Source organism: Zeus faber, assembly GCF_960531495.2.
Source record: "Zeus faber genome assembly, chromosome: 1".
Classification (NCBI taxonomy): domain Eukaryota; kingdom Metazoa; phylum Chordata; class Actinopteri; order Zeiformes; family Zeidae; genus Zeus; species Zeus faber.
This window is the reverse complement of record NC_137193.1, coordinates 62,743,472-62,760,283: the sequence shown is the minus strand read 5'-3', so window position 1 is coordinate 62,760,283 and position 16,812 is coordinate 62,743,472. Positions and strand designations below refer to the sequence as shown.

Sequence of the window (16,812 nt, the reverse complement as noted above, 5' to 3'; positions counted from 1 at the left end):
ACGTATTATAGATCTGTGACACTTTTTTGATGGTCACCATTATGCCCAATGAAATATAACGCTGACGAAACCTATTTTGTCCTAACGGCTTTCCGTAGTATTGGCTTCATGACGTCATACATAAACATCGGCTTTCTCCCTCGCGCTATGGATACTACGGGTGCCGCAAACAGTGGACACTCGTTTAATAAACCCAGAAAGGACAACAAAAAAGGGGCGAAGATTGGTAGTATACAATAAACATAATTATCATGAATAAATAAAAATGCTCTGTATCAACAATTCACTCTGTCATAAGTAGGACGTCTATTATTTCTATTATAGCATATAACATTTAGTAAGGGAAGAGGGCGGTATTGCAACATAACGAATGAATACAAACGCACGAAGAAGGAGAACAGCGATGGACGCCTCCGTCATAAGTAGTCGCTACAAATATAGTCCGCGTCCGTAACCATGCAGAACGGAGACTAATTGCAAAATGTGGAACCGAGGGAGTCGGAGTTCCGCTCTGGAAAGAGCACAGGCATTGCTGTCGGTTAAAAGAAACAACCAAAGTGCCGCCCAGCCCGTGGAGCGATTCGGCGGCAAGGTTCCTAAAGCCAGAACACCCGGACAAGAAGTGAGTTCCAGAACGGTAGTGCGTTATATCGATATTATATCGATATGAGACTATCCATATCGCAATGTAGATTAAAAAACAAACTTCAATATGACTTTCATATATGTCTATGTACTATACTCATATACTAGTATCTTATAAAAGCACCAATACTCGTACCCAAATGAACATAACTGTAGAGTAACTGGTAAATGAATTATGATATTTAACTTTGTCAATGTGGCTCAGCTCCATAGGTGCAGTAACACCCCCCCCCCCCCGCCACACACACACACACACACACACACACACACACACACACACACACACACACATCTCTCACTCACTCACTCACTCACTCACTCTCTCTCGTTTCAGAGTCCTGTGTCAGTGCCATTCTCAAAGAGTGTCCACAGTTTATCCCCAGACCTGAGTGACCTGTCCTCTGTCAGTTCGGTCACAGAACACAGGGACAGAACCACCACGGGCTCCGCAGCTACTCAAAAGAACCATGGTGGAAAGTCGGAGACACCCAAGGTGATAAATTCAGCTGGGGATCCTTATTTCACATTTCTCTCGTTAATATTATATCATTTACAGCAGGGGTTCCCAACCAGCGGGCTGTGGACAGGTGCTGGGCCGTGGGGCACCGGAGAACCCCAGACCCCCCCCCCCCCCCCCCCCAGTTCGTGAACAGTAACTCTCCAATCCCTCCCATTCGTCCGTAATTATTTTGTGCATTGTGATCCGATCCATGATAATATAAAGGTTGGGAGATTTAGAGGTCACGGGAGCTCTCTATTTTGCTGATCTGTGATTGTGATTTCCGTCTTTTTCCTTAAGCTTCTAAAACAACATACAACAGTGTAAACTCACCTCACAGTATACTGTATATCTCTATTCGTAGGATTCACTACCTCAGGCCTCAATGGGAGAAGTAGGAGGAGTTGGAGGGAGTAGGTTTCTGAAAAAGGTCCCACAACCTGCAACAGCTAGCAGCCAGTCTAGCCCTGCTGTTGCCAAGAGCCAAACAACACATCTCCCCGAACACAGGTACTGTTGGGATCCAGTTTGGGTGCTATCATCAGAATGCCCAGGCTAGTGTACGCCTAAAACACAAGGTGATAAATGTAACCATCAAAACCGGGTGGGTTAAGAAGCTTAACTCTTGACACCATACGCAATATATATATATATATATATATATATATATATATATATATATATATATATATATATATATATATATATATATATATATATATATATATATATCTTTTTTTTTTTTTTTGCTGTCAGCATGCTGGGCATACAACAAAGTATTAGTATGTCATTGCATCTCGGACAGAGTTAGTCTGCAAGTGGAGTTCAAGTTGTCAACCTGCAATGCAACTGTTTATTAATTCTTTAAACATCAAGAACTGCTGCAATAACTGTCCTGTTGATGACCTGTAGGATGACAAGAGCGCGTTTTTTTGTTACACAGAACCACCACCAATCCCCCATATTTGGAGAACTATCTTACTATCCTACTTAACTAATCACTTCTCCAAGAGGGAGAGAATCACCATGGGTGAAACAAATAAACATAGAACCAAACAACAACATGTACATGGAAAAACATCAACATAGAAACAAACAACATGTACATGGAAAAACATAAACATCAGACGACAACATAATCACGCGTGTGCGCGTGTGTGTCCCCACTGGTGAGTGTACAGGACTTGTCCCAATTGGTTCTGGAGTATAAGGTCAGTATTATATCGTAGCGCCTCAAACCAGCAGAAATGGCCACAAAGCCACCCCTGAGGCCCACAGCCATACAGCCGCAGGAAAGCCCCGAGAACTCTGCCCTCCAGCCACAGAAGAGCCCCCAGAGAAGCCGGAAGCCTGAAGAGCAACACCCACACCCGGTCCCGAGGAGCTTAACCCAGTCCTGGAGACCCTGCACCCCTGAGGCGCAGACACATAAAACCCACCCCCATGCGCAGGCACTAGACGCAGCCACAGGCATAGAACCTGCGCCGCAGGTTCCAGGCACGGACCCCAGGCCTGGTGTCAGGTCCGCGCCCACAGACCAACACCCCGACTATCCGTGCCCTGCGCAAGCCCCGCCCCACTACAACCAGCCAGATGCCCTATCCAGCCAAGAAGCACGTTGGGGCAGTAGCGTGACACACAGCTCACACCCCACCCGTCCCGCAAACCCTCAACCTGTTGTGTGGTGTATGTACTGAGTGTGAGTTTTGGAACTGGGAGAGATGGGCGAAGCCCAACCAGATAAACGCAGGGCTGCAGCAGGCCAAGCAGCGGCCACGCAGCCAACCAATGTACAGTATTTTATTAATAAATGTAACCATTGGGATGTGGTGAGATTATCTGTGTTTTTTCCAATTGAGTAATGTTATTTTGTTGTTAAGGCGATCAAAATGGGTTGGTGGTGGGTCTACTGAGGAGTGGTCACCGAGAAAACATACAGACAGGGAGACTGGAATGCCGACCCGGAAGGGTTGATAGCTTCTTGGTGATGTTGGTCCAGAATGTTGGGATAGGTGGGCAGATCCATATGGCATGAAAGTAGTCATATCTGGCATTACGGCAACAGTGAGAACAAATGTCTTTATCCACAAAACCCATTTTGAACATTTTGTGTTGGGTGATATGAGCTCTGTGCAAAATCCTGTATTGGATGAGTTGCATTCTGGAATTGCGGGTCATAGAAAAGCTTCCACAGGTTGATATCGGCGGAAATCACAGTTCTCTTTCCCGTTCCATGGCGGGTAAAGATAAAAAAAGTTTGTATATTCTGGAAAAGGGATTTTTTTTTTAAATTACCTGTATGAGTAAGATGTTCAATGGTTGTAGATAGTTGTTCGTTAATTTGATTTTGACTTTTAGAGGCTGCAATAGTTTGAAGGAATTGGAGGGAACTGGCCACCTTTGGGTTCAGGTTGGGAAGGATATACTGTGAAAAAGTGTTTGCCCCCTTCCTGATTTCTTATTTTTTTGCATGTTTGTCACACTTAAATGTTTCAGATCATCAAACAAATTTAAATATTAGACAAAGATAACACAAGTAAACACAAAATGCAGTTTTTAAATGAAGGTGTTTATTATTGAGGGGGAAACAATCCAAACCTACATGGCCCTGTGTGGAAAAAGTGATTGCCCCCCCTGTTAAAACATAAATTAACTGTGGTTTATCACATCTTTGGAAAGCTGAGTTCAATTTCTCTAGACACATGCAGGCCTGATTACTGCCACACCTCTTCTCACTCAAGAAATCACTTAAATAGGACCTGCCTGACAAAGTGAAGTAGACCAAAAGATCCTCAAAAGCTAGACATCATGCTGCGATCCAAAGAAATTCAAGAACAAATGAGAAACAAAGAAATTGAGATCTATCAGTCTGTAAAAGGTTATAAAGCCATTTCTAAAGCTTTGGGACTCCAGCGAACCACAGTAAGAGACATTATCCACAAATGGTAAAAATATGGAACGGTGGTGAACCTTACCAGGAGTGGCCGGCCGACCAAATTTACTTGAGATTTAATTGATTATTTGAGATGTAATTGTCCGGATCTCATTTCTGATTTGCTCAGTGGGTGAGTGGGCTTGTTGGGAGTGTAAGTCTTTTAATCGTTGTTCTAGTTTATTTTGCCATTCTTGTCCTTTCTGTTTCTTGTGAGTGGGGAATGAAATATTACCTCCCAGAACTGCCTTTGCCATTTCCCAGAGTAAGGATAGTGATATTTCCGGGGAGTCATTCAGTTCAATGAAGCAAGTCCATTATCTGGAATAGAAATGGTTAAATTCTTTAGCTGTCAAAAGTGAGGTGTTAAACCGTCACCTGCCAGATGGGTTTGGGTCGGTTTCATTCATGAGGTTGAAACTAATCGGCCTGTGACTGGAGATTAGTGATTTTGGACATTACAGAGTTACTTGTCATAAAAAAGTCAATTCTCGAGAAGCTTTTGTGGGGTGGTAAATAATGTGTATTCTCTATTATGTGGATTATTTGATCGCCAACAATCGCCAAGAGCAAGATCACTCATATATTGTTTTATAGTGTCCGAACGCCAGGGATTTTCTCTGGTTTGTGAAGGGTCTAAACTTGAGAGAATTATCAGAGTTTTGAAAATATATTGTGAAAGAAATTTAGGTCGTCCTCATTGGGTCCATAAATATTAGTTATGGTTAATTTGATGTTTGCTAAAATTCCATTAATCATTATGTATCGCCCTTCTGTGTCTGATATTGTGGTTTTATCCTGATATGGGATACTTTTATTGATCATTATAGAAACGCCTCTTCTTTTTAGTTACATGATGCAGAAAACATCTGATTAACCCGATTAGCTTTGAGTTTGAGGTGCTCGGATGCAGTGAGATCAGTTTCTTGCAGGAGACAGAAGCTGGGGTTCATCCTGGTGAGGTGACTTAGGATTTTGCTACATTTAGCTGGTGAGCCCAAACCTCTCACATTCCAACTAACAAACGTAATGGGTGTCATTGAGGTTATTTAGGGGGTAATGGATGTGGATTTGTAGTTTTCCCATGCAGCAGCACAGTGCATCCAAAGAAATAGCTATACTACCTTGCCCATGTTTTCCCATAGATAAGTCTGAGCTTTCCTCCTTTACATTCCTTTTTACTGTCCTAGTATTGCAGGGAATTTATAGGTATACATATCTACTCAAGCAAATGACAAATAGACAAAGATAAACATAGAACAGTGCAGAGTCAGACATACATATAGTGAGAGTGGATAGAGGGTGAAAGTGATGAGAGAAGTAGGGAGGGAGGGATTAGGAAGGTGAGATCTTGACAGAGTGCTAGTTTCTACATCCTGTATATCAGAATTATCAGAATAACCAGGTTGTGGTGGAGGAGCCTCAGAATAAGAGTGTGTGTGTGTGTATATATGTGTGTATATATATATATATATATATATATATATATAGTTTATCGACAACCAGCGATACCCGTTTACCCTTCTGCCGGTTCTCCTTCGGCACCTTCCTTCAGTCATTGATCTCATGGGGGAATTGATCGTTCATACCCAGCGTGGTTCCTTTCAGCTCCTATCCTTTACTTTTAACCAGCTCCTTGTGCTTGAAGTCTTCAAACTTAGTAATGAAGGTTCCCCACGTGGTGTCCCAGCCGGCGGAAGGTGATCTGCTTCACGATGTCTGTGGGGAGTTTCAGGGCGGTGTGGAGGAAGTCTTTCACCATGTTTTCTGGTGTCTCTGTGTTCTCTGGGATCCCAGAAAAGATGAGGTTGTCCCGCATACTTCTGAATTGGATATCCAGGAAAGGCTTTTTCATGATTTTATTTTCTTTCTTTACAACCTCCAACTCCGTTGTGAGACGCTTCACAGAAGTTTTTAGATCCGCGTTGTCTTTTTGCATCTCGCTGACAGTGCGGTGCATGAAATCAAGGCTGGCTTTAATCTCGTAAATGTTTCAGAGGAGCGGACCAAGCATGTCCAGCTTCTTGTTAATGTCATCCAAGACACTAACCTCTACAGCGCTGGGAGTTAGATCAATGAGATCATCTGTGTCGCCCGATTGTGACTGGTCCTCTTCCGTCACATACTCGTTATAATAATAATTAATATAATCCTTGAGATCCTCCACTTTGGATTTGCGCGGTGTTATATATATTTTTTTCCCCACAGCATGCTCCACTCCTATTGGGGTTACAATACATTGCAGTTATGATACAGGATAGAAATATAGGATGCAATATAGGAATTAGCTTCCTTCCTTTCTTCCTCTGTGTTGATCCCTTTCTCCATCCCACCGGACCCCCTCTTCTTAGGATTGTGTCATCATCTCAGAGCAGCTCCCAGAGCGCTGCCCTGTGCAGGTTGGCCTCCGTCAAGGAGCGCATCCACAACCGCAAATGGGCACTGGTGACCAAAGGACAGACCTCTGACTCCGGTGGCTGTTCTCGACAGGCTGCCTCTCTGTCTGAGGTCCCTGCCGACCCGCGGGCTCAGTCATCCTTGGCCGACATGAACCCGACGGGGAATCGGTTCATTAAGAAGTCCTCAGCAACCGCAGCTTCCGACAGCATTGGAGCTCTTCCGAAAGGGACTATTTCCAGCGCCAAAACCCTTACCGTTGATGCTGCCGTGGCATTGGCTCCCGGAACGCTGAGCACTTCAATGGCATTGGCCAATACAGGGGTTAAACAGATCGGTGCGGCGAGCAGCGTGGGTCTGGACAGTGACGAGGAGGACATGAGGAGACTGCTGGGCGACTCGTTGGATTCAACGGAGGACAGCCTGTTGAGACGACTGAGGTCACCCACCACGAAAAGAGCAGGACAGGTAGATGTCTGAATTTTGTACTTCTTGTCTTCAGTGGAAAACCTTACGCTTTCCAAACTACCTATATTTAAGCCAACTGTATTCTAATAGCATCGGCTGTAGACGCCCAAATTGATAGATATATATTTTTTGTTTGTCTGTTCTTTCGTGGCCATGATTATTGATCTGCTTTGACTCCAAGATACTTTTCTATTCTGTTTCAAACAATGTGCTCTCCTCCACTCAGGCTTTCAAAACACAGCCTGCTACTGCTGCGTCCCCACCCGAACGTGGCTCTCCTCTCCGGTTCCCCAGCCAGACCAGGGGCCAGGCGTGGAAGCAGGGCCAAGGCCAGCCTAGCTCCTCGTTCTCAGCCCGAAGCGCCTCTGTTGTGCGCTCCCTGTCACCTGCTCAACCTCTCGCCGCCTCCTCCCCTCCGCCGCACAGGCCAGGTTCCGCTTTCAGAGCACAAATCCCCCCGCATCCCCTGTCTTCCGCCTCTGGCCACAGTGAAGTACGCTCTCTGGAGGAGCTCTTCACTGAGGACTCGCATAGTGAGAAGAGCCAAGAAGACATTTCCTCTATGGGTAAGAGAAGTTGTGTATGTTTGTGTATTCTGCCCTGAGTCCTGATGATAATAATAGCGAATTTTACACCATACAGTGGGGGAAATAATTATTTGATCCCTCACTGATTTTGTAAGTTTGCCCAGTGACAAAGAAATGAACGGTCTAAAATTCTAGTGGTCATTTTTGGTAGGTTTGTTTTTAACAGTGAGAGACAGAATATCAAAAAGAAAATCCAGAAAATCACATTTAAAAAAAAGATAAATTATTTTGCGTTTCATTGAGTGAAATAAGTATTTGATCTCCTACCAACCATAAGGAATTCTGGCTCCCACAGATTAGTCCTCTCGCTTTGAAAGTATTCCTAATCTCAACTTGTTACCTGTATAAAAGACACCTGTCCACAGAATCAATCAATCAGACTCCAACCTCTCCTTCAGGGGCAAGACCAAAGAGCTGTCTAAGGACATCAGGGACAAGATTATAGACCTGCACAAGGCCGGAATGGGCTACAAGACCATTGGCAAGAAGCTGGGTGAGAAGGAGACAACTGTTGATTATTCCAAAATGGAAGAAACACAAAATGATCGTCAATCTCCCTCGGCCTGGGGCTCCACGCAAGATCTCACCTCGTGGGGTATCAATGATCATGAGAAAGGTGAGGGAACACCATCCCCACTGTCAAGCATGGAGGTGGAAGCATTATGCTTTGGGGGTGTTTCTCTGCTAAGGGGACAGGTCGACTTCACCGCATTGAGGGAAAGATGGATGGGGCCATATACCGTGAAATCCTGGGTGACAACCTCCTTCTCTCAGCTAGGACACTAAAAATGGGTGGTGGATGGGTCTTCCAGCACGACAATGACCCAAAACATACAGCCAAGGCAACAAAGGAGTGGCTCAAGAAGAAGAACATTAAGGTCATGGAGTGGCCTAGCCAGTCTCTGGACCTTAATCCTATAGAAAATCTGTGGAGGGAGCTTAAGCTTCGAGTTGCCAAGCGACAGCCTTGAAACCTTAAAGATTTTGAGAGCATCTGCAAAGAGGGGTGGTCCAAAATTCCTCCTGAGATGTGTGAAAACCTGGTAATCAACTACAAGAAACGTCTGACCTTTGTACTTGCCAACAAGGGTTTCTCCACAGAGTACTAAGTCATGTTTTGAGAGGGGATCAAATACTTATTTCACTCAATGAAACGCAAAATAATTTATATCTTTTTCTTATGTGATTTTCTGGATTTTCTTTTTGATATTCTGTCTCTCACTGTTATAATAAACCTACCAAAAATTACCACTATAATTATAGACTGTTCATTTCTTTGTCAGTGGGCAAACTTACAAAATCAGTGAGGGATCAAATAATTAGTTCCCCCACTGTATATATGTCTATGTATTTCACCGGTCATTTAAAATGAAGAATGAAGTAGTATTTTATAGGGCTGCCCCCTGAAAGTAGACGAGTCGACATGACTTGCAAGTCCACTAAACAAGTAGTTTTTTTTTTTTTTTTTTTTTTTTTTTCTTTCAGTCAGTGTGCATTACAATAACAGGGTAAAACAGAAAGAAGCTTACAAAAAGGCACTGGGATAAAATTTAATAAGGGGAATCATAAATATATGTGCTTGGTAATACATGATACGTTGTGTTATGATTTTCTATCTTGTATGGCTGTTTTAGGACGTATTGTCGTGGAAAAACAACATTTAACAAATTGAGAGAAAAATTAGGACTCTGACTCTTATCTGTCTTGTAGATCCATCTCATACATTTTTACCTTATGTGGGCGCATGTTTATCTTTTTAGCTTTCTTTATCTCACACACGCTCTGCACATAGCTGTCATTTATCTTTCGTCTCTGAGACGTACACACACGTTCCCTGTGTTTTAGATTAATCCCAGACTTGTTTTTTTTCCACACTTATTTCATTCATATAGCATATAGGCAAGATAATTATTATACTTTCTTTATATGTATAGTACATAATTATATTTCCTTTAAACCTATAGTAAATTTCTCCCATAGTATCAGTTCAGCTGCTTTAAATGGTCTTCTCAGCAATGCAAGTTTGAACTCCGAAAAGGCAGAGGACAGTTTTACAGAATGCAGAGTACTAAAGTAGTTGGAGTAGTGCGTTTCCTGAATCAATTTACCATTTCCCCAAAACAATAAACAAAAATCCAAACCCACACACTAATCTACTCAACTCCAACAAGGCAAATCAAACCAACTCAAAAACCATGTTATCTTGACTTTGAGAAGGAAGAAGGAACACAAATGCCGTCAGATTACACTGCTGACAGTCATTGCATATATGTGAGATCAATTCACTACTTTGGGGGGGGGGATTACTGCAATGATATACAGTATAATATTGATTATTTTAATAATGTACAGATAAAAGGTAATATGTAACATGCAAGCAGTTTTTAAATGTTTAGAACAACCCATGGGCGGGCAGAAGGTTTCTACGGAAAGTCAAGGAAAGGATTGGCTGTGCAGCAAACGTTAGCTCCAACTAGCTTGTGTGGCTAATGCTACAGTATATCATAAAATGAGACTTGGGCATTGTTTTTGAGGTTTTTAACTCCTAAGCTCCCTCCACTTTTGAAATGCTGTACCGGTGTCATTGATTGATTGCCTAATTGATTCCTTCAACAATGTTGAATGCAAATGTACAAATCTGCAACATTGTTAGTTTTGAGAACATTCAATTTTTTGGGAGCTGTTGTTACAGTCTGCAATGATTTGCCTGTAGAACCAGTTTTGGTGATTAAGCAACTGATTTAAAAACTTCATTGGATCATGAAATTGACTTAAAATAATTAGATTAAAATGTATTGAACTGTTTTCCGGCACGTTAAAAACACTTCTCAATTCTGACAACTCCCATGCAATCTTGTCATGAACACACCATCCAGATACTCCAGCAATGTTTAGTGCTCCCTGACTGAGCGTCCGCCCTCACCTATTTGATCAGGAAACCTATCTATGGTTTTGGCAGATTTTGTTTAATCATTTTGGTTTTCTTTTTGGCAGACTTTAAGATGAATATCATGACGTTGGATGATCTTGCACCTATTACATTGGGATTTACAGACGAAGCAAAAGGAGAGATGGTAATATATAGTGTGCAAAGAATGATGTATTTTAATGAATAACATGACATATTGTATGTACCTTAGTCTATGGTAATGGCGCCAATATTCTTTTCAACATTGTTTGTTACATAATGGCCGATTCATTGGGCAATACAATAAAGGGGGCAGTCTTGGCCAGTAAACAATAAATATTTATGGACCTAGATCTCTCCACTGAACAAAGCTAAATGTCTAACTAATTCTAACTTGAACCATTCAAATGCTCTTCACTGCATTAGAAGACAATGGAGAAAGAAAAGTAGTGGGAATATAAAGTTTAATTTAAATCAATAGGATTTTTTTCATAAATAGTTTGTTGCTGAAAATATCACTCAGATTATGCATTCGAGCCATTCGAACATACCTCTATAACCCTCTTGTTCCAAAACGGGCTGTTTAAGTGGGAGGAGCCACCCTCCTGGGTTCTGTGAGCCAATGGGGTTTGAAAATAAGGAAAAGCATAACAAGTCCCCTTGGAGGAATAATGTACTTAATAACTGACATTTGAAATGCGCTCAACAACTGTTCGCCCCAAAAGATGGAGCAGTGCAACCAGGTATTTGCACTGCTCTGCCCTCTATTGTTTTTGGTCCTATGGAAAGATATTGCAATGGGGATGGTATTCAACTGAAATCTATTACTACTTTGTTTTTCTTTCTCTGCATTCAGATCTAGGAAATTGGCTGAACACAATGATTAAAAACAGAAATGTTAAGCATCAGAATGATATATTTTCCCATTGCTACTTTATTACTACTTAACAGAAGGAACTGACATCATCCAAACACAACCCTTGCTCCAGAGACCATCAGGATAACCAACAACGGGAGGAGGAGGAGGAGGAGGAGGAGGAGGAGGATGAAGAAGAAGAGACATGTGGGGAAGAAACTAATGACTACCAGAGCGACTTTGAGAGTGCAAGCAGATCTGAGCCTGGTTACAGTGCCAGCGAGATATATGAGCGCCTGGGAGGAGACGGGGAGGAGGATGGGGAGACAGATGATGACGGCGACACATCAGAGATCAGAGAGGAGGGAGGATGCCAAGGGCAGGGAAAGCGTGACCGCTACTCCAGTGATGTCTCGCATGGCAACAGCAGCCAGTCTTGGGGCAGCAAAATGTCCACCTTGCACAGCGGCTCCTCGACACCAAGCTCCGACTCGTACTCCGCCTGCACAGTGACACCAGTCTCTCGGTCCAGAAGGCGAACCTTGCCGGAAAGGGCTGTGAGGGAGGCAGCTGTGCAAACCCAGCCTGGCGTGCTGTCCTACGCTTGGTCAGCTGGTACGTCTTTCTTACAGCGGGCCATTGCACATTAGGAAGGAAGAATCCTGCTGTCCGAAGACCATAATGTTACTGTTTTAACATGACAGAGGACTAAATAATTAAGTATATATAAGTGGAGATATACACTACTCACAAAAAGTTAGAGATAATTGGCTTTCAGGTGAAATTTATGGAAAATGTAAAAAGTTCACGCTACAGTGATATTATATCATGAAAGTAGGGCATTTAAGTAAAAGCATGTAATGGTGATTTCCTCATCTCAAACAATTTATTGAAACAAAAGCCAACAACAGTGGTGGGTATATCACAACAAAAAATGTCAATGTCTCAATAACTTGTCATGTGCCCTTGAGGATCAATTACAGCTTGACAACGACGTCTCATGCTGTTCACAAGTCGACTTATTGTCTGCTGAGGCCTGGCCCCCCACTCTTCTTGAAGGGCGGCACTCAGGTCATTGAGGTTCTGGGGTACAGGGTTACGAGCCTCTACACGGCAACTCAGCTGATCCCATAGGTTTTCTATGGGATTCAGGTCTGGAGAAAGTGCAGGCCACTCCATTTGAGGTACCCCAGTCTCCAGCAGCCGTTCCCTAATGATGCGACCTCGATGAGCTGGAGCATTGTCGTCCATGAAGATGAAATTAGGCCTGTGTTGTTCATGCAGGAGCACAATGACTGGATTAATGATGTTATTCAGGTAGTATGGACTTGTCACTGTAACATTCACAAAGTGTAGGGCAGTTCTGTATTGACTAGACACACCTGCCCACACTGTAACACCACCACCACCAAAGGCTCGTCTGGTGACAACAGTGGCTGATGCATAGCGCTCTCCTTGACACCTCCAACATCGTTGGGGGCCATCATTTCTGCTCAACGTGAATCGACTTTCATCAGAGAACAGCACTGAGGCCACTGGTCCCTCGTCCAGCGTTTATTCTCCCTGGCCCGTGCAGGACGATGATGCCTGTGCCTGGTGGTGTGGTCACGAGAGAGAGAGAGAGACCACAACAGTGTGGTCATGGATAGCAGCTCCTGTTGCTTAATTTCTATTTTGAATAATTAATTTAACAAAAGACTTTGGTATTGTGATCGGTATAGGGACAAAGTGTCAGCAAGAAGTTGTATATGGAGCTACCAAGGTCTCAAGTGAGAACATTATAAATTGTTTCCATCAATTACAACTTTATGGCCACAATTTACTGATTAATTCTATCAAATTAATTAATTTGTTCTAATTGGTTTCTGCAAATTACAAATCAGTTCCTATGAATTATTCATTCACACATTCAAAATGCTTAATTAATTCTCTCTAAACAACGCTCATTGTAAATAATTAAATGATAGGATAAAATAATCAAAGTTATCTCTACCGTAACTTTTGTAGTTGTAGAAAGTAAAAAAGGTAGTGACTCCAGAACAACTGAATGCTGCAGCGGTCACAGATTAAAAATAATAATAAAGTACCTGGGCATTTAGGCAGATTTGAGGCAACACATGAAATTACTTTGCTTTCCTGTTCTCTTTCTTCGTCCCTCCCACTAGGAATGGCTACCATGGACCCGTCGCTGGGCATGGCCTTCGTGGACCCCACCCCTGTGGCTACTCACACCATCAGTGCAGAAACCGTGCAAGGTATGTGTAACTCCACCCCACTCTCATTGCTCCACAGTGTAGTCACGCCTTCTATACCTGTAAAAATCATAATAATAAAACAAGCACCAGGACTCTTCTAAATGGAACCCACTGGATTGACAAACGCAATTTGGAGAAAGATTTGCCATCCCCACAGAGAGAGATATGGGGGGGGGGCTAGGTACTGTTTATTCCGCTAGCAGGGCCATCTTTACCTTCCTACAAGACCTCTTGGTGCTTAGCGTTTCCTTGAGAGAAATATCAGTTGTATGTCAACGTCCAAATAATGGACTAATAATGGTCCTTATCATAGTCTCTGCTTACGGCAACATTTACACAGGAAATGCCCTACAAATAACCAGGTTACTATTTAGCCAATTTACCTAACTATCAAACTAAGCTATTATTTTTCTCCATTTCATTTAAAAAAAAAAAAAAACGTGTGTGTGTGTGTGTGTGTGTGTGTGTGTGTGTGTGTGTGTGTGTGTGTGTGTGTGTGTGTGTGTGTGTGTGTGTGTGTGTGTGTGTGTGTGTGTGTGTGTGTGTGTGTGTGTGTGTGTGTGTGTGTGTGTGTGTGTTAGCCCTGAGCACATACAGCCCAGCTGTGTTTGCCCTGAATGACATGCTGAGGCAGCAGCTGGCTATGACTCGGCGGTTTGTCCAGGCCAGCCGACACCTCCACACCACCCTAGTGCAGAGCCTGGGACCGGCAGACTACACCTACACCACCCTGCAGGACCTCAAGGAGGTAGGATATATATCTCAAATCAACAGCAAAAAAATCTATCAATAAAGAAATTGAAATGTGTTTATTCATGCCCAAATGCTGAAATCAATGGATATAGATATTTTGAAGTGTTTTTTATATTTATTTTGGACGGTGTATTAGTGTTACACAAGGATTCCAGTATTTTAAAATTATTTTTAACCTGTGCTGGCTTGGCATACAACAGAGTATTTGTATGCCATTGCGTCCAAGACAGAGTAAATCTGCAATTGGAGTTTTCAAATTTCTTTCCCAAAAAGATTTCAACCTGCAGTGCCCCTCTTAACATCAAGAACTGCTGCAACAACTGTCCTGTGGACGACCTGTAGGATGACAACAGCAGTTTTTTGTTGTACAGAACCACCACCAATCTCCCTCTTTTGAGCAAGATCTTGCCATGTTTTGATCTTCCATCATTACTTCTCCAAGAGGGGGAGAATCACCACAACTGAGACAGATAAACATAGAGACAAACAACAACTACTGTACTTGGAAAAACATAAACATAGAAACATCAGAGAACAACTGAACTAACAGAACTTGTATTTGACAAAACATGATTGAGTAGACGGAAATTTGAACAGCAATTACGGCACGTGGCTTCTTCCTGTGAAGAAGTGTGTGTGTGTGTGTGTGTGTGTGTGTGTGTGTGTGTGTGTGTGTGTGTGTGTGTGTCCCCCCCAATTAGTTCTGGTGTATGAGGTCAGAACTATATTGTAGCACATTGCAGCCATCCACAAGTCCTGCAGCAGTATAGACACCCCATGACCTCAGCAAAGCTCCCAGGGCAGTGCACTGCAGCCACAGAAGACCTCCCCAATGCACAGAGAAGCCAGGAGTCTGTGGAGCAACACCCACGTATGGCCATGAGGTGCACATACCAATCCCAGGGAGCATGAAGTGACCCTGCACCCCTGAAGCGCACACATACAACCCACCCCCATATGCAGGCATAAGACGCACACGCAAGCGTAGAACCCAGGCCCGTGGGGGCCCGGAACGCACCACAGGGCCGATGCTGACAGATGGACACCCAACCAGTAAAGCCTGCCCTTTCAGGCTCACCTGCAGGTGAGGTTTTTCCACAAATGACACATTGGCGAGGCCCACCATGCTACCCCCGCCGGGAAACCCCACCCGGCCACAAGCCCCAAGCGTTCACCCATGTAGCCGAGTGCTCAGGGTGCAGGGCACCCCAACATCAACCCCCCTAGGGGAAACGGGCCCTCCACCACCGCTGGCACCCAGGCCACCAGCTGCAGAGAAGCTGTGCGGCGGGAGCAAGGTCGACCGTCACCTCCTGCCTAACTCTAACCCACACCCAAAATGGTGAGCAGCCACCAAGGAGCCCTGGAAAGCCACTGGCGGTGCTCTCCGCTGCACCGCCGTCGTTGCAGCAGGCTGGAAACCACCAGGGGCAAGCCACGGGACCTGCAGGGCATAGTCGGCAGGGCGCTCACCACGTCGCTCCCCGGCCAACCACATCCCCACACCAATCTGCCAGCGCTCCGCCCACCCCAGAAACCACAATGTTCGATGTGTGCAGTTTGTGTATGCAGTTCAAAATATGAGGTTAAAATAGCGGGGTGTGGGCGGGTCATCCAAGCAAACCCAAATCACTTGCACCCCTACTGCCCTGCAGACCCTGGTTTGGTGTTGTGTTGTTTGGAGTAAGATTTATGTGGGTATGTGTGTTCTAAGCCAATATGAGTGGCATTAATATTGCAGTCAAGAAGCACAATTCTAAATATTTTTAATATTTATGTTAAGGAATACACAATGAAATGAGGAAAAAAAAAAAAAAGATTTCAAAAGGATGATCTTTACTTTTACTATACAAACTATAATCAAGTCAAGTATTGATAGTTTCTAGATTTGCAGTATAAAAGGATAAATATGTTGCTGTGCACAAGACATTTTACTCTGAGGCTCTGAGGCATTTTACCTTGAGGCTGGGCGTGGGAAGAAGATTCATGCTGAAAATAAACCCAAGGCCACTAAGCAAATTAAGTGGTTCGCCAGCATTTGCATTTTTGTGCCATGAATACCATAAGCATTCCATTCAATTTTACCCCCTGGAAATCTGAGCTTGGCATTGGTTTAGTCAAGGCTTTTTGATTACAATAGGCCTTGTTTAATTGTTTTCCTGGGATCTGATTTGGTGTCTATACAGTATGAAAGTGTTTTCATATTTCTTAAATGTCAGATACTGTCAATTTATTCAAATAACTTGTATAAAATATTTTTCTCAAGTTGTAAATGTTAACGTGATGCTCATACATCTCTAATCTGCTGTAGCTCATCCGCAAGCTCAGGCCTGCCAAGCTGACCGTGGACCAGGCGAAACAGGAAGTCCTGCAGGAGATGAGAGACCATCATTACATCTGAGCCACGGCGACATCTGCAGCCTGACAAACTCCCGCTTCCTGCAAGACTATTTTTCTCCTTTAAGAGGATTTTTGCATTTTATATCCAGTTGGCAATGCACGATGACGACTG

The 16,812-nt window shown here is 43.5% G+C and overlaps 1 protein-coding gene across 1 annotated transcript; it reads left to right on the top strand.

Moving 5' to 3' along the window:
- Window positions 1-247: 247 nt before the first annotated feature.
- On the top strand, window positions 248-16,749 carry cUnh19orf44 (chromosome Un C19orf44 homolog). The gene is made up of 10 exons (XM_079998232.1): window positions 248-622; window positions 980-1,138; window positions 1,509-1,654; window positions 6,428-6,941; window positions 7,168-7,507; window positions 10,523-10,602; window positions 11,388-11,907; window positions 13,458-13,547; window positions 14,129-14,295; window positions 16,612-16,749. Exons 1-10 carry the CDS (start codon window positions 482-484, stop codon window positions 16,699-16,701), a joined length of 2,247 nt encoding a protein of 748 aa, XP_079854358.1. The 5' UTR covers window positions 248-481; the 3' UTR covers window positions 16,702-16,749.
- The last annotated feature ends 63 nt before the right edge of the window (window positions 16,750-16,812 follow it).